The sequence below is a fragment of the Oncorhynchus clarkii genome, chromosome 7, assembly GCF_045791955.1.
Source record: "Oncorhynchus clarkii lewisi isolate Uvic-CL-2024 chromosome 7, UVic_Ocla_1.0, whole genome shotgun sequence".
Classification (NCBI taxonomy): domain Eukaryota; kingdom Metazoa; phylum Chordata; class Actinopteri; order Salmoniformes; family Salmonidae; genus Oncorhynchus; species Oncorhynchus clarkii.
In genome coordinates, this window is record NC_092153.1 from 58,209,878 (window position 1) to 58,237,569 (window position 27,692).

General features: G+C 43.9%; 1 protein-coding gene across 1 annotated transcript in view; it reads right to left on the reverse strand.

Annotated features, from left to right (window-relative positions):
- Positions 1-22: 22 nt before the first annotated feature.
- The window catches only part of LOC139412634 (collagen alpha-1(VII) chain-like), a 115,595-nt gene continuing 87,925 nt past the window's right edge, over positions 23-27,692 (reverse strand). Inside the window, exons 69-111 of the mRNA XM_071159319.1 lie at positions 27,554-27,679; positions 27,100-27,309; positions 26,932-26,967; positions 26,804-26,848; positions 26,560-26,676; positions 26,387-26,458; positions 26,190-26,234; positions 25,750-25,785; positions 21,916-21,951; positions 21,770-21,814; positions 21,506-21,538; positions 21,271-21,333; positions 21,029-21,064; positions 20,802-20,882; positions 20,596-20,664; positions 17,592-17,627; positions 17,150-17,209; positions 16,955-16,999; positions 16,808-16,843; positions 16,679-16,714; positions 16,533-16,592; positions 15,699-15,824; positions 15,529-15,600; positions 14,760-14,795; positions 14,591-14,650; positions 14,436-14,480; positions 13,209-13,244; positions 13,040-13,075; positions 12,809-12,865; positions 12,573-12,644; positions 12,397-12,468; positions 12,084-12,119; positions 11,776-11,856; positions 4,421-4,474; positions 4,013-4,066; positions 3,812-3,874; positions 3,630-3,692; positions 1,302-1,418; positions 1,142-1,219; positions 712-765; positions 498-546; positions 236-244; positions 23-66 (exon numbers count right to left, since the gene is read on the reverse strand). Of these exons, the coding sequence (XP_071015420.1) occupies positions 23-66; positions 236-244; positions 498-546; positions 712-765; positions 1,142-1,219; positions 1,302-1,418; positions 3,630-3,692; positions 3,812-3,874; positions 4,013-4,066; positions 4,421-4,474; positions 11,776-11,856; positions 12,084-12,119; positions 12,397-12,468; positions 12,573-12,644; positions 12,809-12,865; positions 13,040-13,075; positions 13,209-13,244; positions 14,436-14,480; positions 14,591-14,650; positions 14,760-14,795; positions 15,529-15,600; positions 15,699-15,824; positions 16,533-16,592; positions 16,679-16,714; positions 16,808-16,843; positions 16,955-16,999; positions 17,150-17,209; positions 17,592-17,627; positions 20,596-20,664; positions 20,802-20,882; positions 21,029-21,064; positions 21,271-21,333; positions 21,506-21,538; positions 21,770-21,814; positions 21,916-21,951; positions 25,750-25,785; positions 26,190-26,234; positions 26,387-26,458; positions 26,560-26,676; positions 26,804-26,848; positions 26,932-26,967; positions 27,100-27,309; positions 27,554-27,679 (2,637 nt within the window). The remainder of the gene's footprint in view (positions 67-235; positions 245-497; positions 547-711; positions 766-1,141; positions 1,220-1,301; positions 1,419-3,629; positions 3,693-3,811; positions 3,875-4,012; positions 4,067-4,420; positions 4,475-11,775; positions 11,857-12,083; positions 12,120-12,396; positions 12,469-12,572; positions 12,645-12,808; positions 12,866-13,039; positions 13,076-13,208; positions 13,245-14,435; positions 14,481-14,590; positions 14,651-14,759; positions 14,796-15,528; positions 15,601-15,698; positions 15,825-16,532; positions 16,593-16,678; positions 16,715-16,807; positions 16,844-16,954; positions 17,000-17,149; positions 17,210-17,591; positions 17,628-20,595; positions 20,665-20,801; positions 20,883-21,028; positions 21,065-21,270; positions 21,334-21,505; positions 21,539-21,769; positions 21,815-21,915; positions 21,952-25,749; positions 25,786-26,189; positions 26,235-26,386; positions 26,459-26,559; positions 26,677-26,803; positions 26,849-26,931; positions 26,968-27,099; positions 27,310-27,553; positions 27,680-27,692) is intronic.

The following is a 27,692-nucleotide window of genomic DNA, read 5'->3' on the forward strand; positions in this document are numbered from 1 at the left end:
TAGAGCCAATATTCTAAGCAGGTCAGCACTGGCCCTCTTTAAGCACTGAGTAGAACAGATAACCAACTACATGGACCACACCACATAACAGAACCAAAACTACATAGTACAGACACACGTCAGAACCAAAAACACAGTGACTACATAAACTAATAATAAAGCTAAAAAGTTCATGCCAAAGCTAGCTACTGGCCTCATCCCATCGGGTCCAGGTGTCAGACTGATACCCACTCACCTCCACAAGCTGAAAGACAAAGAGAAAAGGGAGGAGAGGAAAAGAGAATGTTACTTTCTCTTTCATTACAGGGAAAGTCAATAGCAGTGAGAAGTTCTACATGGACAGAGGGTCTGAATCAGACTCTGTGGAGCATTACGTTCAATACAGATGTGTTAGCACCATTACTTGTTTCACTTGACGATGAGGAAGTGCAGTTTAACTGAGGACACCCGCATGTTGGATTGGGACATTGGGGTTTTGGCAGGTGACTAAGACTTACCACAGTGTTGGCTCATTTCTGTGCGGACGAATGTCCGAATCTCATCCTCCTTCACAGAGAGCCAGAGGGGAAGAGGAGGAGTGTAAGAGACAGGCAGAGAGACGTGACAGCATTATAATATGTGTGTGTGTGTGGTTGCATGTGTGTGTATGTGTAGGCAGGTTGGTGGTAGAGTCAGCAGATTTGGGCCCTGAGGCCCAGGTGAAGCACTGACCGTCAAGCCTGGTTCTCCTCTGTCTCCCTTGGCTCCATCTGGACCCAACTCCCCCTGCAGCAGAGACAGGTATTAGAACACACAGCTGACAAATAAACTGTTCTCAGAGTAGTTGAACAAACTAATAGCTCTATGATCCCAAGGTCAGATGTACTAAGTACATATCCACCACGAAGAATCAGAAATATAAACTGGAAAGGAACAACACCTGTGTTTTCAGTAATTAAATGTATTATGTCTGTTCAAAACCCTTTTCTACATTTTCTGTTTAAGTCTCCAAACTTTCCATACAGTGCATACGGTTTAGAAAAAGGTCCCCAGCTTCACTGCTGTGTCTGTGCTGTGGCCAGTTTGAGGGAGTTATTGGGGGACAGTTGCAGTTAGATACTTTATGAGCAGACATACTGCACAGTAGAGAGGAGACACTCACCTCCTTGCCCCGGTCTCCTGGTTTACCTGGGATACCGCGTGGACCTATCATGGCAGGACCAAGAGGCCCCCGCTCCCCCTGACAATGACAACAACCATGTTGAACCATGTTTAATTTACCCCACAACTACATGGCATAAACAACCAAAGCAAGTGAATACCTTCTGTCCTTGGAGGCCTTCGGGGCCCTTAGCTCCAGTTGGTCCCTGAGACCCTGTCAGTCCAGAGGACCCGTCTACTCCTCTGGGGCCTGGGGGGCCGGGGATACCTGAGGGGCCCTGTAGAGAGGAAGAGGGAGATGCCACAGACAGATACCCTTTACAAAAAACTCCTTCCTCTCCTTCCCTGCCTATTAAAGTTGTGTCAGGCACTGGCATCATTGAGAAGAATTAGATAAGTGATGATTTTAATCAGCATTTTATCTCGGCAGGCTTTTTATTTTAAATAAATGGTAGATGAATTGATCCTGGTCTGTCATTCGACTGCTCTTCCCTCTCCCAGCCTCCAGTTGGCTCGATGGAAGATCAGTCGACTTCTAGTGAATATCTTTTTCATTTCAACAACTTTCTACTTGTGATGTGCTAGACACCTTGATTAAGATGAATGTAAAAATCAACTGGGGCTGATTAACATGATCCTTTCTTGCTGCAGCTTTCTGCTACCAATATGTTTTATCAGACGATTATCTTGGGTGCTATCCCCAGTGTTTGGAAGGTGGCCTATGTGCTCCCTCTCCACAAAGGTGGTGACCCCTCCAACCTAAATAATGATCGCAATCTCGAAATTGTCTTGCCTAGATTAAAAATAAATAGAACCAAAAATAAACAGTCATCTTCGATCCTTCCTAGCTACAAGTGTTCACTGGTCTGGTTTCAGGCCAGGTTATAGCACCATCTCTGCTGCAACCTTGGTGTTAAATGATGTTGTAAAGGGTATGGATCGGAGGAAGCACTGTGCTGCTCTCTTTATTGAATTATTGACAGCTTTCGATAGTGTGGACCACTCTTTATTGATTCAAAGATTGTCTGAAATCGATATGGATCAGGAGTCATGTAATTGGTTCAGGACACAATGTGTTTTTTTTCTGATGGTGTTAAATCAGATTTCCTTGATATTACAAAAGGTGTCCCATAGGGATCGGTTTTAGGTCCTGTACTTTTTACTGTCTATATAAATAATGTTGGTCTATCTGCAAAAAATTGTAACAAACACCTGTATGCACTATTGCCTAGAGTTGTGGACTCGAGTCACATGACTCATGTTTCGTTTCTAAATGTCTGCGTAAGAGTGAAGGTTAATGTGATTAGATATTAATTATTTGACTAGGCTACCTGTATTTGATATTTTGTTATTATTACGCTGAACACTAGATGGTTTAATTTTATTTTGGGCAGTGAAACGAGGCTACTCAGGCGAGAAAAAAAACTCACCCAAATGTATAGCCCAGTTGGAAAATATAAATGTACTTTTTGAAAATGTGAATCACATTTTTATTTGGTATACCCCCGACAGAGTTGCCGTACCCCAGTTTGGGAATACCTGTAATAGCCAATTGGGTAATTGTATGGTCCTGGGAGAGGCAAAGTGCTAATGTACAATGCACTTGGAATGTATTCAGACCTCTTGACTGTTTCCACATTTGATTACATTAAAACCAAATTGAATCTGTCTAACAAGGCGCTCAAACAAAATGGGTTAAATTGTTTTGAATACTTTTAGAATGCACAGTATCTGTTTGAGCTCCTGTTAGATTAAATTTGGTTTCTCAATGGGAGGCTCCAACTATGGGTAACTGCATACTTGGAAATGGGCATTGCAAAATAAGTTAGTGAATCAACATCAACATGAGATGAGTGCAACATCAGCGCGTGGATCAACAGCAATTGGTGTAACATCAGTGGGTAGCTCAACAGCGATGGGTGTAACATCAGCTGGTGGATCAACAGCAATGGGTGTAACATCAGCTCGTGGATCAACAGCAATGGGCTTAACATCAGCTGGTGGATCAACAGCGATGGGTGTAACATCAGCGGGTAGATCAACAGCGATGGGGGTAACATCAGCGGGTACTTTTGGTAAATGTATGTGAATATTGATGTGTATATTGATGTGTATAGTGTGTATCGATGTGTATACAGGGCTCATCTGAGCACAGCGGAGGCTGCTAAGGGGAGGACAGCTCATAATAGCTGAAAAGGAGCTAATGGAATGGCATGGAACCCATGCGTTTGATGTATTTGATACCATTCCACTGATTCCACTCCAGCCATTACCACGAGCCTGTCCTCCCAAATTAAGGTGCCACCAACCTCCTGTGTCTCAGCATGACTCCCTGTCAAAATGAAGTTAAATAAAACAAAATCAGTTTTCATCAGACCTTATATACAGTACAGCTACAGTCAGTGGTCAGCTTGCGGTTTTGCTGTGGTCACATTCAGAGTATTAGTGGTGCACTTTATGAGTGGATTCAGTTGTGGTTAAAGACTCACCCTTTCACCCTTCTCTCCCTGAGTTCCTTTGGGCCCCAAGACTCCATCCAAGCCTCGGTCACCCTACAAAACACACAGGCATGTAGTTACACACCGACATACAGTACCCCTGATACATTTTGAAAGATATATATCACACATAATGAAGTGCGCACACACACAAACCATACATAGACTAATACCTTGGGTCCGATCAATCCCTCCTTGCCTGCGGTTCCAGTGGCCCCTGGAGAACCCAATTCTCCCTGAAACACAGATACAACAACACCTGGTAACATGTCCACACTTGGCTGATACAGATTTAATACTAAATTCCAGATATTAGTCTCAATGGTGCACTGTTCAGAGCCCTCTAAACTTGTACTTCATGGGATGATTCTTACCTGCTCACCTTTCCTTCCAGGCAACCCTGACCGCCCATGGATCCCTGAATCTCCCTGATTACAGAAAGAGAAAGAAAGGGTAAAAACATTCAACACCATCAAAAAGTCCAATAGTATTCTGTTCTGTATGTAGTCCACGTCCACTATAGCCAGGTCATTAGAAAGACACACTATGGTGCATCCACACCGTTTTCCCCCTACTGTTAATCTTATACAATTTCCTTATTAACACGTAAAGGGAAAGAGGTCATAGTTACAGTGGCTATGAAACACTTTCATCACAAAACTCACCATGCAACTCCCATAAAGACCCCTCAGGGATAAATCAAGTGAATTAAATTGAACTTCCTGTCATACATTTATTCCCCTCATCCCTCTTCCTCTCTCTCTCTCTCCCTCCCATTGTACCTTTTCTCCTTTTGGTCCGTCCGATCCACACGCCCCCTTTGATCCTCGGTCGCCCTGGAAATGATCAGTTAGTTAGTCAGTTAGAGAGGCAGATGAGGGGCCCTGTCAGTCACAGTGGGACAAACTACTCCAAACTGCCAATTCAGACAGAGAGCTTATACTGTACATACACTGACAGTCCTTTCAGCTGCCAGTCAAACCAAGCCTAACGAAAACAACCCCTCATTTACAAGGTGACTCATCAACAACTGTCACTTACTTCAACGGTTGCCAATACCAACCAGCTAGTCAAAACCGGTTTGTGTTGTGTGAAGGTCAGATTTTTTTTTTTAGGGGGTAGATCAGCTTTAATATTGAGGATAGATTGTAGCTTCCATCAAGGTAATTGTATGCATAATTTCCAATCCCCCAGATATTTTTGGGGTTAATTTGTATTTTATTTTTTAAATTAAATATATACACACACACACACACACAACCGTTCCAAAGTTTGGGGTCATTTAGAAATGTCCTTGTTGTTGAAAGAAAATACAATTTTTTTGTCCATTAAAATAACATCAGATTAAAAATGTCTACACTGTATTTCTGATCAATGTTGTAAATGACTATTGTAATGGAAACGGCTGATTTTTTTTAATGGAATATCTACATAGGCATACAGAGGCCCATTATCAGCAACCATCACTCCTGTGTTCCTATGGCACGTTGTGTTAGCTAATCCAAGTTTATCGTTTTAAAAGGCTAATTGATCATTAGAAAACCCCTTTGCAATTATATTAGCACAGCTGAAAACTGTTGTTCTGATTAAAGAAGAAATAAAACTGGAGCATCAACATTTGTGGGTTCGATTACAGGCTCAAAATGGCCAGAAACAAAGACCTTTCTTCTGAAACTCGTCAGTCTATTCTTGTTCTGAGAAATGAAGGCTATTCCATGTGAGAAATTGCCAAGAAACTGAAGATCTCATACAACGCGGTGTACTACTCCCTTCCCAGAGCAGCGCAAACTGGCTCTAACCAGAATAGAAAGAGAAGTGGGAGGCCTAGAAGGCCAGCATCCTGGAGTCGCATCTTGGGGTCACTTAGAAATGTCTTCATTTTTTAAAGAATAGCACAAAGAAAGAAAAATCACACACAGACCGAGCTGTTTCTCAAACTGGGGCCTCCCACTAGAGCTGTGAGATGTTACCACTCTTCCACCAAGGCACCTGCAAGTTCCCAGACATTTCTGGGGGAATGGCCCTAGCCCTCACCCTCCGATCCAACAGGTCCCAGATGTGCTCAATGTTATTGAGATCCGGACTCTTCGCTGGCCATGGCAGAACACTGACATTCCTGTCTTGCAGGAAATCACGCACAGAACGAGCAGTATGTCTGGTGGCATTGTCATGCTGGAGGGTCATGTCAGGATGAGCCTGCAGGAAGGGTACCACATGAGGGAGGAGGATGTCTTCCCTGTAACGCATAGCGTTCAGATTGCCTGCAATGACAACAAGCTCAGTCCGATGATGCTGTGACACACCGCCCCAGACAATGACGGACCATCCACCTCCGAATCCATCCCGCTCCAGAGTACAGGCCTCGGTGTGATGCTCATTCCTTCGACGATAAACGCAAATCCGACCATCACCCCATGGTCGGACAAAACCGCAACTCGTCAGTGAAGAGCACTTTTTGCCAGTCCCGTCTGGTCCAGCGACGGTGGGTTTGTGCCCATAGCCAACGTTGTTGCCGGTGACATCTGGTGAGGACCTGCCTTACAACAGGCCTACAAGTTCTCAGTCCAGCCCCTCTCAGCCTATTGCGGACACTCTGAGCACTGATGGAGGGATTGGTGCGTTCCTGGTGTAACTCGGACAGTTGTTGTTGCCATCCTATACCTGTCCCGCAGGTGTGATGTTCGGATGTATCGATCCTGTGCAGGTGTTGTTACACGTCTCGTCTCCCTGTAGCGCTGTCTTAGGTGTCTCACAGTACAGACATTGCAATTTATTGCCCTGGCCACATCTGCAGTCCTCATGCCTCCTTGCAGCATGCCCATGTTTGTGCAGATGAGCAGGGACCATGGGCATCTTTCTTTTGGTGTTTTTCAGAGTCAGTAGAACGGCCTCTTTAGTGTCCTAGGTTTTCATAACTGTGACCTACCGTCTGTAGGCTGTTAGTGTCTTAACGACAGTTCCACAGGTGGATGTTCATTAATTGTTTATGGTTCATTGAACAAGCATGGGAAACAGTGCTTAAACTCTTTACAATGAAGATCTGTGAATTGGAGGTAATCCATTCACCTACTCTGTCTCACAAAGACACGGCGGTTGGAACCAGAAATATCAAATTTGAACTCATCAGACCAATGGGCAGATTTCCACCGGTCTAATGTCCATTGCTGGTGTTTCTTGGCCCAAGCAAGTCTCTTCTTATTGGTGTCCTTTAGTAGTGGTTTCTTTGCAGCAATTTGACCATGAAGGCCTGATTCACGCAGTCTCCTCTGAACAGTTGATGTTGAGATGTGTCTGTTACTTGAACTCTGTGAAGCATTTATTTGGGCTGAAATTTCTGAGGCTGGTAACTCTAATGAACTTATGCTATGCAGCAGAAGTAACTCTGGGTCTTCCTTTCATGTGGTGGTCCTCATGAGAGCCAGTTTCATCATAGCGCTTGATGGTTTATATGACTACACTTTCAAAATGTTCCAGATTGACTGACCTTCATGTTTTAAAGAAATGATGGACTGTCATTTCTCTTTGCTTATTTGAGCTGTTCTTGCCATAATATGGGCTTGGTCTTTTACCAAATAGACCTATCTTCTGTATACCTTCCCTACCTTGCCATAACACAACTGATTGGCTCAAATTTATTTTGAAGGAAAGAAATTCCACAAATTCACTTTTAACAATGCACACCTGTTACTTGAAACGCATTCCAGGTGACTACATCATGAAGCTGGTTGAGATAATGCCAAGAGTGTGCAAAGCTATCATCAAGGCAAAGGGTGGCTACTTTGAAGGATGACAAATATGAAATATATTTTGATTTGTTTAACACTGTTTAGGTTACTACATGATTCAATATGTGTTATTTCATAGTGTTGATGTAGTCACTATTATTCTACAATGTAGAAACTAGTAAAAAGTAAAGAAAAAGCCTTGAATGAGTAGGTGTGTCCAAACGTTTGACTGGTACTGTACATATGTATACAAATACACACATCATACATATCTTTTTAAAATATTTTTTCCTTTATTATTTCCCACAAACCCTACCAATTGGAGTAAACAAATTAACAACACTTAGGCTTCTACATACATTTTACAGACACAATCTATTTTACAATAGTTATATTTGGTTTGTTTTTAGTCCTGGCCTTCCTATAACCTCTCCCATCTATTTCTGATGTCCATCCAGTTTGATTTCTATTCGCCATACATTTTTAACTGTGCTATTTCACAATGTTTGAACCTATATACATTTTGGAGATACAAATGTAAAATATAGTATCTTGTTGTTATTAGTCCCACCCTTCAGCTCCATTCAACCCCTGCCATCGATCTTTTTATTTTCCATATATTTTACAATTGTGCTGTGATCGGTACATCGAAAATCTCTACCCAACTATTTTGCAATCTATGGCACAACTTTTTGGTCCTTAAATTAAACTGGTATATATTTATCACAATTTTCTTAAAAACAATGTTGGTATTTAATGCATGGCTGACAGACGAGGTCAGCATGGGCTTGAACAAAAAATGGCTCCTACAGTCACAGTGACCAGCAGAACTGATTTTGACCATGTTTGGCCATGAACAGACCACAGTTCCAGTCTTAGACTTACAGTGCATTCGGAATGTATTCAGACTCCTTGACTTTTTCCACATTTTGTTACATTACAGTCTTATTCTAAAATGGATTAAATACATGTTTATCCTCATCAATATACACAATACCCCATAACAACAAAGCGAAAACAGGTTTTTAGAATGTCTGCAAATTTATGAAAAATAAAAACAGAAAAACCTTATGTAAATAAGTATTCAGACCCTTTGCTATGAGAATCGAAATTGAGCTCAGGTGCATCCTGTTTCCATTGATCATCCTTGAGATGTTTCTATAACTTGATTGGAGTCTACCTGTGGTAAATTCAATTGATTGGATATGATTTGGAAAGGCACACATCTGTCTATATAAGGTCCCACAGTTGACAGTGCATGTCAAAGCAAAAACCAAGCCATGAGGCCGAAGGAATTGTCTGTAGAGCTCAGAGACAGGATTGTGTTGAGGCACAGATCTGGGGAAGAGTACCAAAAATGTATGCAACATTGAAGGTCCCCAAGAACACAGTGGCCTCCATCATTCTTAAATGTAGGAAGTTTGTAAACACCAAGACTCTTCCTAGAGCTGGCCGCCCTGTCACGCTCGTCGTTAGAATCATCGGATAAGGTTTCCACATATTTATTTAGTGAAATGCACAAAAACAATAAAGAAAGAAGGAAACGTGAAGTCAATGAAGTGCTAACAGGCAACTAAACATAAACATAGAAATACTAGACCACTAGGGGGTGGTTAGTGTCGGTGGCAGCTCCGGTGCGGGGCGAAGTGCCCACTCAGCTCGCGGATCCGCCAGCATCGGTGGCCGCTCTGGTACGGGACAAAGAACCCGCTCATCCCGAAGATCCAGCCATGGACCCTGACTGAACACTGTGCCTGGACCTCGGTGCCGAGGAAGGCTCCTGCCATGGAACCGGACTGGACACCGGCCCTGGCTTGGACATTGATGCAAAGGAAGGCTCCTGTCATGGAGCGGGACTGGACACCGGCCCTGGCTTGGACATTGGTGCAGAGGAAGGCTCCTGCCATGGAGCGGGACTGGACACCGGCCCTGGCTTGGACATTGGTGCAGAGGAAGGCTCCTGCCATGGAGCGGGACTGGACGCCGTGTTTGGAAGCTCCGGACCATTGACCCTCGCTGAAGGTTCCGGACCGTGGACCGTCTCAGGATGTTCCGGACTGGGGAGGCGCACTGGAGGCCTGATGTGTGGGGCCGGTACAGGTGGCACCGGACTGGTGACACGTACTTCAGGGCGAGTGTGAGGAGGAGACACAGGACGTACCGGACTGGGGAGGCACACTGAAAGCCAGAAGCGTAGAGCCGGTACAGGTTGCACCAGCCTGCTAACCGGATCCTCTGGTCGGATGTTGAGCAGAACACACTTGCACAACATCTCTCTCATCTCTTTCTCTCCCAACTTCTCCATTGCCTCCTTAACAGTCTTCTGTGGCTGTCCTCCATCCTTAACTTCCATCTGCCGCCAAGGAAGGGTTTCGCATCCTCCCATGACTTCTTCCCATGTCCAAAACTCCTTCACCTGGTGAACACGCTGCTTGGTCCTGGTTAGGTGGGATCTTCTGTCACGCTCGTCGTTAGAATCATCGGACCAAGGAGCCGCGTGATAAGGTTTCCACATATTTATTTAGTGAAACGCACAAAAACAATAAAGGAAGAAGTAAACGTGAAGTCAATGAAGTGCTAACAGGCAACTAAACAAATATATAAAAGAAACTAGAACACAACATAGAAATACTAGATCACCACCTATTCACGCCCTGACCTACTATACCATAGAGAAACAATGGCTCTCTATGGTCAGGGCGTGACACGCCCAGCCAAACTGAGCAATCGGGAGAGAAAGGCCTTGATCAGGGAGGTGACCAAGAACCCAATGGTCATTCTGATAGAGCTCTAGAGTTCCTCTGTGAAGATGGAAGACCCTTCCAGAAGGACAATCATCTCTGCAGCACTGCAGTCTGATGAAACCAAGACTGAACTCTTTGGCCTGAATGTCAAGCCTCACGTCTGGAGGAAACCTAGCACCATCCTTACGGTGAAGCATGGTGGTGGCAGCATCATGCTGTGCGGATGTTTTTCAGCGGCAAGGAATGGGAGACTAGTCAGGATCAAGGGAAAGATGAACAGAGCAAAGTACAGAGAGATCCTTGATGAAGACCTGCTCCAGAGTGCGCAGGACCTCAGACTGGGGGCGAAGGTTCACCTTCCAACAGGACAATGACTCTAAGCACACAGCCAATACAATGCAGGAGTGGCTTTGGGACAAGTCTCTGACTGTCCTTGACTGGCCCAGCCAGAGCCCGGACTTGAACTCGATCGAACATCTCTGGAGAGACCTGAAAGTAGCTGTGCAGCAACATCCAGCCGTGATTGGGAGTCCCATAGGGCACCGCACAATTGGCCCAGCGTCATCCGGGTTTGGCCGGGGTAGGCAGTCATTGTAAATAAGAATTTGTTCTTAACTGACTTGCCTAGTTAAATAAAGGTTTTAAAAAATCAGTTAAAACACTCCCCATCCAACCTGACAGAGCTTGAGAGGATCTGCAGAGAAGAATGGGAGAAACGCCCCAAATACAGGTATGCCAAGCTTGTAGCGTCGTACCTAAGAAGACTCGAGGCTGTAATCGCTGCCAAAGGTTCTTTAACAAAGCACTGAGTAAAGGGTCTGAATATTTATGTAAATGTGTTACTTCAGTATTTAACTTTTTTATAAATGTGCAAAATGTCCCCAATTTTTTTTTTGCTTTGTCATAATGAGGTATTGTGAGTAGATTTATGAGGGGATTTGAAAAAAAAATCTATTTTAGAATAAGGTTGTAAAACAACATGTGGAAAAAGTCAAGGGGTCAGAATACTTTCACGAATGCAATGTAAAGGATGAGTAACTGGGTGATTTGTTGAGCATAATTGCTAGTGACAGATAAGGGGAAGTTGAAGGGGTTCTGATAGCATTGTGAGACTGAATGAGCTGGCTGATATTGTGCCGTCTGGATTAGTCATTTCTAAACCCAGATTATCATGCTGTGATTGTACTGCCGTTAGAGTGGCAAGGTCATGTGAAGGAAACACTGAACACATCTCAAAGTGTCCCTCAGACACATTTTGTCGTCGTTACTTTAGAAGAGGACAGCGATTCACACAGTATACAGTAAGAAGGTTAGGGGGTTCTGATAGCCTATTAGTCTGGCAGAATGCCACAAACACACAAATTATACTTTTAACCGTCATTAAAGGTATTTATAGACCATATGAGAATGAACGCATACTCTATCCTGGGCTATATCCAGCTGAATTTATACTAATCCTCCATTACGTAATGTCAATTTGGAGCCATTGAAGAGTTATGGCTGGCGGCATGATCTGGGAGGCTGGCACTGGAGCTTAGAGGACGTATCAAGTTTGGCACCAAACTTCTTCAAGTGGGGATGAACTCAAAGACTGTTAAAATACAATGACAGACACAAGCACAAGACACGTACACAAACAGATGCTGCACACACACAAGACGTACAAACCTTAATTCCACGCATTCCAGTTATTCCCATGTCTCCCTTCTCTCCTCTAAAGCCTGACATTCCATCTTTTCCTGGTGTACCCTGGGAGAAAAACACAATCAACCAGTCTTTTATCGATCAATAGGAGAGTGAATGGGGAGTTAGTCATAGGACCTGGAGTTTTTCCTGACCATGTGACCTGACCAGGAAGAACTTTAGATCCTAGTGATAGGCTATAATTAGGGCCCAGAGTTTTTCACATGTCAGTTCATGTGGTCAAGAAAAAGTATATATTGTTTTCATAACTGAGGGTGACATGGGAGACTCACAGATTCTCCAGGTACACCAGGCAGGCCCGCCTCTCCCTACAGACACAAAGACAAACCCATTAGAACACTGCATCTGTACAACAGTCCCCTACAGCATCCAGTCTGAGCAATACAGTGTTCCTTTTCACAGAACATATTGTTGGGTGATGATCCATTCTCACATGACGGGTGGGAGAATTGTGCAATGCAACCATTATACACACAAGGACATTCTGATAGTGATTTTGATATTGACTGACTATCGATGATATTGGTTCTGACATATGACACAGTGATGATGAAAGCTTTGATAAAGATCAGGTGATGTCGTCACCTTCTGTCCTCCTGGACCTCTGGCCCCCTGGAACCCTGTAGAGCCCCTGTCTCCTGGCTCACCTCTCAGACCCTGTGGAGACACACAGTTATACTCCTGATATTAATAGTCTGCTCCCAGAGCTGTTAGTGTTTTTGCCAACTCCATGAATTGTTCATTGTCAAGCCCAACCTCACCTGCTCCCCAGCTGGGCCGTCACTGCCTTTCAAGCCTTTCTCCCCCTGCCCCCCTTTTGGCCCTCGGTCACCCTGATAAAGAAGAGAACAACAGTTGTAAATTACCACTACCCACACACACACAGATTAGCAGTGTCATAGTCAATACTTGGTGCTCTGAAGTATTTTTGTGATCAATTGTTTTATTAGATCAATAAATCGGTGCTGTGAGGTTGAGGGTTGAGAGGGTCACACACCGTCTCTCCTTTGTTCCCCTTCTCTCCTGTAGGTCCTCCCACCAGGAGAGTATCGCCCTGCAAGGGAACAACATCATGGTCAGATAACTAGGTTTAAAAAAATTGTTTTAGAACTTTTATAATTTCACATTTTTATTTTCGTTGTCTCCCCTTTGCTCTTTTTCTGCACTTCTCTGTAATATTATACCACGTACACACACAATATTACTACTCATTCATTACAATTCATACCTTTTCTCCTTTGTCACCTTGAGGCCCCAATTCACCCTGAAATATATTGAGAGTAGGACTCACTACGTAGGCATGTTAATTTGATTGACTATTTTACATGAGCAGAATGCTCAGGGGACAGAGAATGTTGGAAAATAAAGCTGTGGGGAATAATAGTCACAATATTCACCTTCTCTCCACTGCCTCCTTTGCCTCCCGGAGAGCCCTGGTGAACACACACACACACACACATTTAATCAAAGAGAACACACAAAGGAAGAAAAACAATTATACTCCCACATGCACATACTCACCAGCAATCGTCACCATTATGGTGTAAATCATCCAAAACTACAACCAATAGCTCTCTATACCCACCACAACTAGCACTCTCCTCTTGTATGATAAACGAGTGTACTGTAATAGGTGAGTTCCTGTCTGTGTGTATGTCTCATCTGAGTTTAAAGTGGAATACCATGGGCACTCTACAGTACCAGGCCCCCTTCTGGAAGTTACCAGGCAACTAATGTGAGTCTGTCAGTATGGCCTTGATGAGAGCTAAGGTGAACAGGTTTAGTGGCCCTTGCCTTGGAAAACAGCCCTACTCTCAGTAGCACTAATGCACAGGTAGCGACAGAGGACCAGGGGCTGGCTGGCAACTTTTAAAGGAGCTATGGTTGTACAGAGGCCTATCATTAGATCAAAGTGGAGGGTAGAACACACTTTAGGGAGCAATCTACTGCACTACTGTGCTCAGAGAAACAGGATATGTATACTCTATGTATGGTGGGATAATGAGCTTGACAGTAATGGATAAAGGTAAAGTCGTGATGGAAACGATTTAAAGGTTTATGCATCATGTTGATGAAGATGATGAAGTCTTTTGCTTTCAGAACTTTTCCTTTCATTTGGGCCCTTTCTATTTACTGAAGTACACTGCTCAAGCCACACAAACGTTTGAGCTCTATCTATGTTCACTTCAGCCTTCCCCCTTCTGTCATTTTCTCTCTCACTCTATTAAGTTGCATCAATATTGAGGGTTGGGGCAATCAATGAAATCTAGTAATAAACAGACAGAAACAAACACCATAGAACTCTGAGGCAATTATCAAGCACAAGACAGAGGCGGTAGAGTCAAAATTGCTAGACAGTGATGTTGAGAGTAGATAAGATGAATAGGCGTAGAGATCACAGGAGGCTGCTGAGGGGAGGACGGCTCATAATAATGTATGGAACGGAGTTAATGGAATGGTATCAAATACATGAAAACCATGTGTTTAATTTATTTGAAACCAGTCCAGCAATTCTGCTCCAACCATTACCACGAGCCATTCTCCCCAATTAAGGTGCCACCAGCCTCCTGTGGTAGAGATACATGAGAGACAGACAGTGATGAAAGAAGAGAAGACAGACGTACCACTAGTCCTCTCTCCCCGTCCAAACCAGCTCGACCCTCCTCCCCCTGCAAACATCAGGCACACAAATCTGTAAATCCCCCAACACACACAACTCTACAATACAACACTGTCAAATATAGATACAATTCAAACTCAAATGGTGATGTGGTTTTACCCGGGGTCCTGGGTCTCCTCTCTCGCCTCTCAATCCAGGTACTCCTGCTCCAATCGCTCCCTAAAGAGGAAGATTAATGACCCTATTATCTCACCCTATTTGATAAGATATTGATAAGATATTATACAGTATGATGATAATAATAATAATAATAATAATGTTAACTCACCTTGTCCCCTTTGCCTCCAGCAGTTCCCGGTGTACCCTGGTAAGGAAAAACAGGTATCTGTTAGTGTTCATGTTCAGTATAACACAAACACACAAGTCTTGCTCTCTCCTTGGTCCTCTGTAGCTCAGTTGGAAGAGCATGGCTCTTGCAACACCAGGATAGTGGGTTTGATTCCCTGGGCCACCTATACATAAAAAGTATATGCATGCATGACTATAAGTCACTTTGGATAACAGCATCTGCTAAATCAAATGTCAAACATGGGGGCTTACATTTGTCCTGCTTCAAACATGTACTGTACACGTGTGTAACCTGTACTGGTGTGAAAAGGAAATGTGTTTTTGACCCTGGAGCAATTAGGGTTAAGTGCCTTGCTAAGGGGCAGATCGACAGATTTCACCTAGCGGGCTCAGAGATTCAAACTAGCAACCTTGCGGTTACTGGCACAATGCTCTAACCGCTAGGCTATCTATAAGAAACTATCAGACCGTATACCACGGGTATGACAGAACATTTATTTTTACTGCTCTAATTATGTTGGTTACCAGTTTATAATAGCAATAAGGAACCTCGGGGGTTTGTGGTATATGGCCAATATACCACAGCTAAGGGCTGTATCCAGGAACTCTGCGTTGCGTCATGCTTAAGAACAGCCCTATATACCACACCCCATCGGGCCTTATTGCTTAAATATATTATATATTTATTTGTCTCTCTCGCTCACACACACTCAATTAAGTCATCATGATGCAATGTAAAGGATACTTACAACTAGGCCGGTGGGTCCAGGGGGCCCAGGACCTCCAGGGGTCCCTGCCTGACCAGCAAAGCCTTGGAGACCCTGGAGATGAGACAACATAATCATACAACACAGAGTAGGGCTAACAAGACAAGACCACACCAGTCACCCAACTACCGTGGCGATATAGGCCCTCTCACCCTGGGTCCTAGAGGTCCTGGGGGTCCTGGGGTTCCGTTCTCTCCTCTCAGGCCGGCCAGACCAGGGGTCCCTGCTATGCCACGGGCTCCTGGAGGACCTGCTGGGCCCGGGAGTCCTGTGTCTCCCTAAAACACAAACACACAGGGGTTCACATTCACTGTAGAAGAGCAGAAACTGATAAGTTTGCATTTGTCCTCGACTAACCGGTGCCCCCGCACATCGACTCTGTACCGGTACCCCCTGTATATAGCCTCCACATCGACTCTGTACCGGTACCCCCTGTATATAGCCTCCACATCGACTCTGTACCGGTACCCCCTGTATATAGCCTCCACATTGACTCTGTACCGGTACCCCCTGTATATAGCCTCCACATTGACTCTGTACCGGTACCCCCTGTATATAGCCTCCACATTGACTCTGTACCGGTACCCCCTGTATACAGCCTCCACATTGACTCTGTACCGGTACCCCCTGTATACAGCCTCCACATTGACTCTGTACCGGTACCCCCTGTATATAGCCTCCACATTGACTCTGTACCGGTACCCCCTGTATACAGCCTCCACATTGACTCTGTACCGGTACCCCCTGTATATAGCCTCACTACTGTTATTTTACCGCTGCTCTTTAATTATTTGTTATTCATCCATTTTTTACTTAACACTTATTTCTTCTCTTAAAACTGCATTGTTGGTAAAGGGCTTATAAGTAAGTGTTTCACTGTAAGGTGTTGTATTCAGCTCGTGATAAATAACATTTGATTTGATGTTAATATGAACATAGCTACATATGTGATTTGTGTTTATGAGAACATTCAGTATGATAGTAACCTTTAACCCTTGAGGTCCCAGCTGACCAGGAGGCCCTGCCAGTCCGATGCCTCTCTCTCCCTGCAACACAAATCCTGTTAGTACTGTCACATGGTTAGCAGCCAGGGAAACACAGACACGAGGAATCAGCTGGTGATTTGCATTACCTTGTCTCCTTTAGGCCCTGCATGTCCTCTGCCCCCCTAAATGAGACAAAGTGGATGGAGAAGTAAGTAAGACTGACATCTGTTAGACATTAAATATTTGATATTACAAAATGTCAAAAGGTGACTCACATCTTCTCCAGGCTCACCATTTTCACCAGCAGGGCCCTATTTCAACAAGACACAGAAACAGACAGACACACAATAATTTCCCTTATCACTGTCATAATGTAGTGTCTGTGAATGTCGACTAATGTTGTATTATGTGACATTACTCACCCTGTCCCCTTTGATGCCTGCAGGACCCTTGTCCCCCCTCTCACCCTAAAGGACAAACATTTTAGAAAAATACAACTTTAGAAACACGTGGTAACCCAGAAATCCCTAAACATTCTTGTTCATGTTTGGTAATCTGTATAGCAAATGCCTGAATAATAGCTGATGTAAATAACTGGTTCAACCAAGCAGACCTACCCGTAGCCCTGGCAGCCCTCTCTCTCCCATTGTCCCAGGTAAGGTCACACCAGCAGGTCCCTGAACCAATCACAACCAACAGACAGTCCATTACATTAAACTCTGTTCCATCCTAATCCATTGCACCTAGTTCCTCACGAATCACAGCCTACTTAGAGGGAGACAGGAAAGATGAGAGACAGTGGGCCGGATTTGAACCCACGCCAACATGGCATATGTGATTGTGCTCAGCGGCCCTAACCGCTAAACCACCCCATACCATTCTGCTCAAGTCAAAGCCGTCTACAATACGTCTGTTTGTTGGCCTATGATTCAGTATGGTGATTCACTGGTTCTGAGTTGTGTCTATTGTGCCTTCATACACTGGTTCAACAGGGCGAGGTTGTAGTCAACACTAACCGGATGTTACCACAACCGAATAGTAACCATGACAACCACTCACCTGTGCTCCTTTCACACCAGGGGGTCCTGCTACAGCCTGTAAAGGGGATGGATGGAGGGAGAAGTTGACGTGAAACTCAAACATCTGGATTAGGTTGTTTGAAAATTCACTGAAGATGGACAGCAATAGTAAAAAATTGAGAACTCCCACCCCACTATGTTTTCAAAATATCATTTTTTATTATGCTACTGTTTTGGCCTTTTGACCTTCATTAGAGCATCCCATGAACGGGAGTGTCATTTGGTTAGTACAGTACATCTCGTCTGTTCAAAAGCTTTTCTCCTGAACCGTATTACATCCTGCTAAAGCATCCGGCGAATAATGTGAGTGCGTGTGTGTGGGTTTGTATTACTATCCTCATGGGTACCGGAAACCCCCAAAAGTCCCTGCAAGGATTGTAAAACAAAGAACAGTCCCCTTGTGAGGACATTTCCCAGGTCCCCATAAGGCTATTTTAGGCTTAGGGGTTATGTTTGGGTTTATGGGTCAGGTTTAGGAGTTGGGGTTAGAGTTAGGGTTAGGTAAACAGGATTTTGATTGGAAATAAATGTTTGGTTTCAACAAGGATACTAAACATATGCTGTGTGTGTGCATGCATGCATGCATGTGTAGCACATGGGGATGTGTGAAACTTACTCCCTCAGCCTGAAATGTCGCCACTTTCGCCGCAGAATTGCTAGCTTTTCGCATGGCACTGACTGATAAGACACTTGAGGGGGAGGTCACTTGTGCTAGCAAGGTAGAGGTCCTGGATTTGAGCCTTGGTAAGAGCAGCGTGACATCCTTTACAAGTGCACATACAGTATATGCTTGAGCATTGGTGTGTCATTGTATGCGTATGTTTACATGTGTCTCCGCCCTCCTATTCATGCCAGTAATTACCTCTTCTTTGATTTGGAGAGATGTTGTAAAAAGAGGATATGAGTCATGGCCATTTACAGTAAAGAAAAGAGGGATAAATGTGCAGCTGGAGCTTCTGAATGAATTACTTATCAGAGTCCACAATATGTACAGTCCACACAGCAGTGTTGTAGAATATTGGACCATTGGCTTTCATACTTTTAGATTTCTCAGCACAGCTCAAACAATTTCTCCAACCATCACCATATTCAAATGAATAGGGCTCCCCAGTGGCACAGCGGTCTAAGGTAGAGGTCGACCAATTAAACGCCATGGTTGATTAATTAGGGCCGATTTCAAGATTTCATAACAAATCGGTAATCGGCCTTTTTGGATGCCGATTATGGCCGATTACATTGCAATTCGCGAGGAAACTGCGTGGCAGGCTGACTACCTGTTACGCGAGGGCAGCGTCAAAAGGATCTTGTGGCTGCAAGGAGTCAAGGTAAGTTGCTAGCTAGCATTAAACTTATCTTGTAAAAAATAATCAATCTTCACATAATCACTAGTTAACTACACATGGTTGATGATATTACTAGGTTAATTAGCTTGTCCTGCGTTGCATATAATCAATGCGGTGCCTGCTAGTTTATCATCAAATCACAGCCTAATTAAACTTTGCCAAACGGATGATGATTTAACAAAAGTGCATTCCCTGCACAAATGTACCTAACCATAAACATCAATGCCTTTCTTAAAATCATTTTTTTAAAACCTGCATATTTATTTTATATAAATCAATGTTAGCAGGCAATATTAACTAAGGAAATTGTGTCACTTCTCTTGCGCTCAGTGCAAGCAGAGTCAGGGTATATACAACAGTTTGGGCCGCCTGGCTCGTTGCGAACTGTGTGACCATAATTAATTTGCCAGATTTGTACATAATTATGACATAACATTGAAGGTTGTGCAATGTAACAGCAATATTTAGACATAGGGTTGCCACCCATTTGATAAAATACGGAACGGTTCTGTATTTCAATGAAAGAATAAACATTTTGTTTTCGAAATTATAGTTTACGGATTTGACCATATTAAATGACCAAAGGCTCGTATTTCTGTGTTGATTATATTATAATTAAGTCCATGATTTGATATTTGATAGAGCAGTCTGACTGAGCGGTGGTAGGCAGCAGCAGGCTCGTAAGCATTCATTCAAACATCACTTTACTGCGTTTGCCAGCAGCGCTTAGCAATGCTTCAAGCATTGAGCTGTTTATGACTTCAAGCCTATCAACTCCCGAGATTAGGCTGGCAATACTAAAGTGCCTATAAGAACATCCAATAGTCAAAGGTATATGGTATAGAGAGAAATAGTCGACGTGTCATAATTCCTTTAATAATATCTACAACCTAAAACTACTTAACTGGGAATATTGAAGAACTGGGAATATTGAACCACTAGCTTTCATATGTTCTCATGTTCTGAGCAAGGAACTTAAACGTTAGCTTTTTTACATGGCACATATTGCACTTTTACTTTCTTCTCCAACACTGTGTTTTTTGCATTATTTAAACCAAATTGAACATGTTTCATTATTTATTTGAGACTAAATAGATGTTATTTATGTATTATATTAAGTTAAAATAAAGGTTTTCATTATTCATTCAGTATTATTGTAATTGTCATTATTACAAATATATATATAAATATCGGACGATTAATCGGTATTTGCTTTTTTTTGGTTCTCCAATAATCGGTATCGGCGTTGAAAAATCATTATAGGTCGACCTCTAGTCTAAGGCACTGCATCTCAGTGCTAGAGGCATCACTACAGACCCTGGTTCGAGTCCAGGCTGTATCACAACCGGCCGTGATTGGGATTCCCATAGGGTGGCGCACAATTGGCCCAGCGTCGTCCGGGTTAGGCCGTCATTGTAAATAAGAATTTGTTTTGAACTGACTTGCCTAATTAAATAAAGGGTCAAAAATAAAATGAAAATAGGAACTGGAGCTGCGTTGGTTGGGCATTTTGGGGGAGGTGCGCGGTCGGGCTGTGCGGTCTCACAATGGACAATTGCGGCTCTGCGGCTGTGGACTCTGAATTAGCCTGAAGGAGAACTCAATCCAAACTCACATCACCTACCTGATCCTCTCACTCACCTTTCCTGGGGGGCCACTGTCCCCCTGCTCCCCTTTCAACCCTGTGGAGCCCATTGGTCCAGCGATACCCTGAAGGCGGGAAGAGGGCAGGACGTTTGATAAAGAACAAAATCAGCAGCCTGAAAATCATTATCAAAGACATATCCACACTGCATGTCATAAGACATGCTATAAACATGAAGAGTCAGATACCATACAGTAGATACCTGTTTGCCTGGCAACCCTGGTGTTCCCTCTTTTCCAGGTATTCCATCTCTTCCTGGGACCCCTGGCTTGCCCCCCTCGCCCTATGGAGAGACACACACTGCATGTCACCACCAGAACTGATGTGTGTAAATTGATTGGTGTGTGTTAATTATGGTGGTGATGGAGGTGTGTGTGTGTTTGCTCTACAGTATGTGAGCTGTGAATCCCATGGAGCTGCTGTACTCACCGTCTGTCCCGGCAGACCTGGAGGTCCTGACGGACCCTGGGAAGAGTATCATTACAATACATCATAAAATATTAAACACACATTACTGTGTCAATGGCCTGTTGAATTACTGTAGGCCTAAATGGTAAGTGTGAGCATACAAGGGATCCCCAGTCCAATGGGAATATACTAGAGCAGCAGTTTAGCCTGCAACAATCTCCAGTATGAGAGTTGGTTTATAGATGACTGATGTTTTGACGTACCACAGCTCCGGGAGGCCCTGCAGGTCCCGGCAATCCCATGCTGCCTTGGGGACCAGACAGTCCCTGTGGAACAGGAGATTCAATTCAAGTAGATTATTATAAAGCTCTGTGTCTTTGACTGTGAATGGGTGAGTAGTTGCCTAAACACTGAGGCAATAAACAACAGGAATATATACAACTCATAAAACGTAGTAGAAGACAAAATATATAATATAACACATAAAACAAGTGTCACCTGAACGCCAACCCCAGGCACTCCTTGATTACCCTGTCAGAGATAAAAACACACTCTCAGAAGAGAAGGGTACCGTATACACTTAAAATTATCATATCATTCCAGTGGCGTAATACTAAGCTACAATAGCCTAAGCCATATATACACTAATCAATGCATCAGAGCTGGCACAGAGAATAAATAGGTAGGTATTTATTATGGAAGACAGGATACAACATACTTTATTGTCCATTTACATGGAAATGACATGGAAGATGATCTCACCTTGACCCCTGGTGGACCTGGAGGCCCGTTGGTACCGATCGGACCCTACAATTACAAACCGATAGTATCAGTATACTTACAGCGCTGTGTGTGTGTGTGTGTGTGTGTGTATGTGTGTGTGTCAGAGAGGAGATTATCATACTTACAGTTGATCCTCTAATTCCAGGTTCTCCAGGGTTCCCCTGCAAACAAGAGACAAGAGCATGCTGGATTCACATGACCAAGACATAGCACACACACAGAATGACACAAGCATGATGCAAGTTACAATACACAAAGACACATACACACATAAACAAGTGCATACACAGTACATACAACAACCCCCCAAAAATGTTTACACACACACACAACTCACAACTGCATAGACACAATACACAACTCCAAACTACATAGACACAATACACAACTCCAAACTACATAGACACAATACACAACTCCAAACTACATAGACACAATACACAACTGCATACACATTCACAATACAAAGAAACACACATGTTATATAATGTGCAAACAGTGCTTTGGGAGAGCTGAGAAGCAGACAACAGAGCAGGTGAAGCCACATGCACAAAAAGCCAGCAGACTTAAGCCTCTCAAATGCAAAATACATCTGTTAAATATCTGACGAGCATGTATTCTTTTTCAGTATTCACTATATACCCAATTATGTCCATTTGATCTTTGCTATGGTATGCTAGTGTTTGTCATCTATTCTCTTATCTCAGGTAAAGATGTGTGGTGTTTAATACATAAACAGTGGCGACGCGCAGAGCCCCACCTGTTTTGAGCCACACATTTTTTTTAAAAAAAGGGGGGTTTGCCTGTTTTCAACAAAGAATTATATTATTTCTAATACACTTGAATAAATTATAATAGTTTCATAACAAAGAATTACATAACTGTAAATGCTTTCTCCTTTCTTACTTTTGAAGAAAGGGGGTTTAAATGGTTGTTTCTATTCATCATTAATACGTGTCATATATCAGTTTGCAGAATAAAAAATATGAGCTGGCGCTGACTAACGGCAAATAAACTATTAACTATCAAAATAAAGTTGCACACATATATAAACTCCCAGAAATGTATTGAGTATTTATCAACGTTTTGGCATCACTGTGCCTTCTTCAGGGTGATATCAGTTTGAAAACAATGTAAAAAATATATACAAATATTACAAACATGGCTTCTTTTTTGCCTTCTTGAGTAAGGCAGCTCCAAAATGCAGGTGTTTCAGCCTAGCTCAGTGTCACACCCTGATCTGTTTCACCTGTCTTTGTGCTTGTCTCCACCCCCCTCCAGGTGCCACCAATCTTCCCCGGTGCATTTATACATGCGTTTGTCTGTTGCCAGTTCGTCTTGTCAGGTCTTACCAGCGTGCATTCCAGTCTTCCCGTTTCTCAAGTTCTGTTTCCTAGTTTTCCCGGTTCTGACTATTCTGCATGCCCTGACCCTGAGCCTGCCTGCCGTCCTGTACCTGCCTGACTCTGACCTGATTACGAACCTCTGCCTGCCCTGACTCTAAGCATGCCTGCCATCCTGTACCTGCCTGACTCTGACCCGATCACAACCCCATGCCTGTCCTCGACCTGCCCTTTGCCTGCCCCATGTTTACAATAAATAATCTGAGAACTGTACTATCCGCCTCCTGTGTCTCCATGGGGGTCATATCCTGAGTCGTGATAGTGTTTTCTGTGGTGGAAAATCGAGAGTGTAGGGGTTGGTAATGTTCTCTAGTTGCGCTGTTATTGGCTCAGTGTTCTGTCACTCATGGGGACACTCCGTCACTGCCAAATCTAAGGGTAGAGCTCGAAAATTCAGGCCCTTGAGTGCTGCCATAGAGTTAAAAGTGCCCATCCAATAAGGCTCAAGGTCATTGGCCACAGATAAAATTACATCAAATGACTTTATATCTACAGTTGCTTTGATTAGAATTGATCATGTCAACATCATACTTTCAAAATCTTAGCTAGCAGTCATCATCATGAATCAAATTGACAATCTACTGGGATAATCTTTTTTAATCCTTGTCATATGAAAATAAATAATGAAGCGAAATTATAGATAAAAAAGTATCGGTGCTAATTGGCCATTGGACATCAACATTACACAACAAGTTGGAAATCGCAAATTCAACAATGAGTGGTTTGGAAGCAATTCGTGGCTAACTGCAAGCATTGGTCTCAGTTCTAGGTGTACGGGTCTCTTTTCCAAGCTTAAAATTGTAAACATTCAACATTGGCCATGCTGTCGGTCCAGCATGATTTCTGCCGCGCTCAAAACATCTATTAACTCGGAACTGGAATATCTGACTTTAGTGAGTTCAAGACAACTGGGAACTCTGGAAAAAAACTAGCTCCGACTGGGAAAATACGTTTTGAACAGTCATCCAACTCGGAATTGTAAGTCGGGAACTCGGGCCTCCTTGTAGAGCTACTACCTGAAGATCATTGATGTCATCATGATTTTACCTAGTTTTTTCCCCCAAGTTCCCAGTTGTCTTGAAAGCACCATAAATCCAGGGAATGCCAGACTTTGATGACAAAATTTGACCACGAAGGACCGCCGCACCACCTTCCTGTTCAAGTGAGCACAGCACAACAACGTGAGTCCAAAAATGTATTGTATGCTACTGCATAAACGATGGAATATGCCAGAGAGATATGTATACCGTAGCTCAGAAAGTAATACTAAGTATATGTTGTGTCGTAAGCTGTTAGTAGCCCATGTGCTTCACCTGAATAATTTAATCTATTTCCCCCTATTAATTTTGAATACTGTTCTGACTTGGTGGTGCACATGTAGCCTATAACCTGTTTTAGAGAAATTTAATCATTGAATATTGTATGAGCTTTCATTGTCTGCTTATATGCCCCCTTTGTTTGTCCTACGGTTCTGACTTGGTGTACAGGGAGAACACTGTAAGAACAGACTATGTTCTGAATTCTGTCGCTGTACATTTCAAAAGTGCTGAACAAATAGTTATATTGACCATGTCCGTCCTAGCTCGCTCATTAATATCTTAATCAAAATTATGGATTGCTGCTTGTCGTCCCCTTATGCCATAGTTTGTACATCTCAATTGTCACCGTTATAGTGCAATTAATGTATTGTTTAGTGTTGTGTTGTGGCTTTGCTGGTATGCATCCCCAAGTGTTTATTTTTTGCCCCATCAAAGATTTACATGTTGAAATCGCCACTGTACATAAAACATTCCAGACATCTTGGGTATGACAGGGGTGCTCTGGGAACAAGTGGTCCAGATTAATATGTCACAAGTCTCCTATCAAGGCCCAACTCTAGTTTCAGTCCCCTGGGAGATGGGCCCTAAAACCAATGAATGAGAATTAAAGTGGAGAAATGAATGCAGATGATGGTGAGGTGGAGGACTGTGTGACCGTGTATGTATGTTGATGGTGATTCTGTTGATACTAGCGTCCCTTGACATGATGTTGCAATGCCATTTCCCAGGGCTACCCCCCCCCCCCCCTTCCAAACGCATCTGCTTCAGTGCGTTGTCCCTGTACACTTTCTTCCCGAAATATGTACCCCACCCCCCAGCCCCTCCTACGGGTCACAAACATGCCAGCCAGCAGCACAGAAAAAACCTACCGGTCTGCCCAGCACTCCAGGGAACCCAGGCAGGCCCTAGAGTCAGAGAGGGAGGAGAGGAAGAAGGATGGGGAGAGGAAGAAGGGAAAGAGTAGGTAGTTTGAAGTGTTGAAAAGAGAGGGAGGTACAGAAAGGGAGTAGCATAGATCAAAAGGAGACATATTGAAAGGGGGAGGTAAAAAGAAAGAGGGAGGGGTAGTTAGAAGCCGAGCTGCAAAAGGTTACTGTCTAAAGGTTATATGTAGCCTCAGCCCAAAGAAAACAGATACAGTAGCTCCATCAGCTCCATCGGCAGCCTAGCGCTCACAGCCTTTCATATGCAGGACCAGCCCAAAAGGAGGATGCCTGGCTGGGTTATTGTTACTCACTGAGCGGCCTTGAGGACCAGCTGGCCCTTGTGGACCCTGCTCCGAAACATTGTGGGATGAAATAAGAAGTGTGAGTTATCTTCTCTCTCCCTCTCCACACCTTCAGTTCTCTTTCTCCTTCAACCCATCTTTCTCCTCTTCCTGCACATGTTATGACTACTAGGGCCCTGAGTTCCTCCAGACCAGGGACACTCTGGGCCCTAGTTAGTCATGGCTGATTACATATCATCATTGATTGTCATACTCACCTACTGTATGGTTGGACATTTTATGATCACTGTGTCTGAAACACAACATTATCGGCTTAACTACAGTACAACCAAGCTATTGAAGAACTAAAAACGGTGTTTTCTTTTGAAGTCTGGGATCTGTCTCCTGGAAGCTGTCTCTTAAAAAACAGATGAGTCTACAGTATGCACCCCCCCCCCCCCCTCTCTCACCGGCTTCCCATCCTGTCCCGGTTTTCCAGGTTCTCCTGCTGTCCCCTGAAATGACCAAAAAACAACCTGGTTACTACTAGCTACCACTACAACAATGTCTTGACAACCTCTGCAGAACCATAATCACACAATGAAGAGGGTAATACAACCTGGCATCAGGGAGTGCCAACACTTTGGTCAGGGCAGCACACACTCACCTGAAAGCCATTGCGTCCCTGCTCTCCAGATGGACCTCGGTCGCCTTTATCTCCACGGGGACCTGCAATACCCTGTTACACACACACAACCACAGACACAGCAGGTTAAACACAGCAACACTATGAAGCCTGCCTAATGAAGTACTGTAATATATTGGGTTAGGTGTTCTCACCCCGTCTCCTTTGGATCCCTGTGGTCCTAAAGCACCAGGCTCTCCTTTCGGTCCTGTGACCCCAGGGGGCCCCCTTGCTCCGGGGAGTCCAGCCTGACCCTCTTCTGCAGAAGCACCCTAAAACACACACACGTACACCCCTCACTAAACACACTCCAAACAGTAGCCTCTGGATAAACAATGATATGTCTACTGTAATGACGACTCATTAGAAATTAGTAGTGTGTTCAGGCCAGGGACATACCTTAAGTCCAGGTGGGCCCACTAATCCAGCTAGCCCATTTTTCCCCTGATGAGAACAGTCAAGCGCATGTCAACATCCATATATACAGTACATTGAATGATGATTATCGTGGTGACGAATATACTCACATCCTCTCCTTTGTCACCTTTCTCTCCTCTATCCCCCTGAATTCAAAGTGGAATCACATGAAACATCTCTCATTCACATGCTCTTCCTCTTCTTTTTTTATTTTCATATTCCTCCTCTCTTCTCCCTCTCCTTGAACCCCTCCTTCCTCCCTTCCTTCTCTTTCTCACCTTATCTCCAGGTCGTCCAGCCTCTCCCAGTTCTCCGGCTCTCCCTGGTACTCCAGGTATTCCAGGTTTTCCTGGCTCTCCAGCCTGTCCCGGGGGCCCCACTGGGCCCTTCTCTCCGATGGCCCTCCCTATGGGTCCTGTGGCCCCTACAGGCCCCTGTTCCCCCTGCTCTCCCTTCACACCTCTCTCCCCAGCCAGCCCGCGAGCACCCTGAGATGCAAACGAGTAAAGACATTAATTACACATACTCTCCTAGAAATGATAATTGTTTTCAAAATCTATGCAATCATACAGAGAATCAATTTTAGAGTAAACAGAGAGATATACATTACATCATGGGTCAAATAAGCACACTAACAGAATGTCTGAGTTCACTCTACTACACCATTTGTGTGGGGGTCTTGATATAAGCTCTATTCAACACAACGGCCCCAAATTGCCCCCGCACACTCACATCTATCCCTGCTGGTCCTCTCTGTCCGGCCTCTCCCTTGTCTCCTCTCTGGCCCTTCTCAGCTTGCTCCACCACAGGCTTGACCAGAACATTCCTCCTCTCCACAACCAACTTCAAGTCCTGCACCTACAGACAGGCA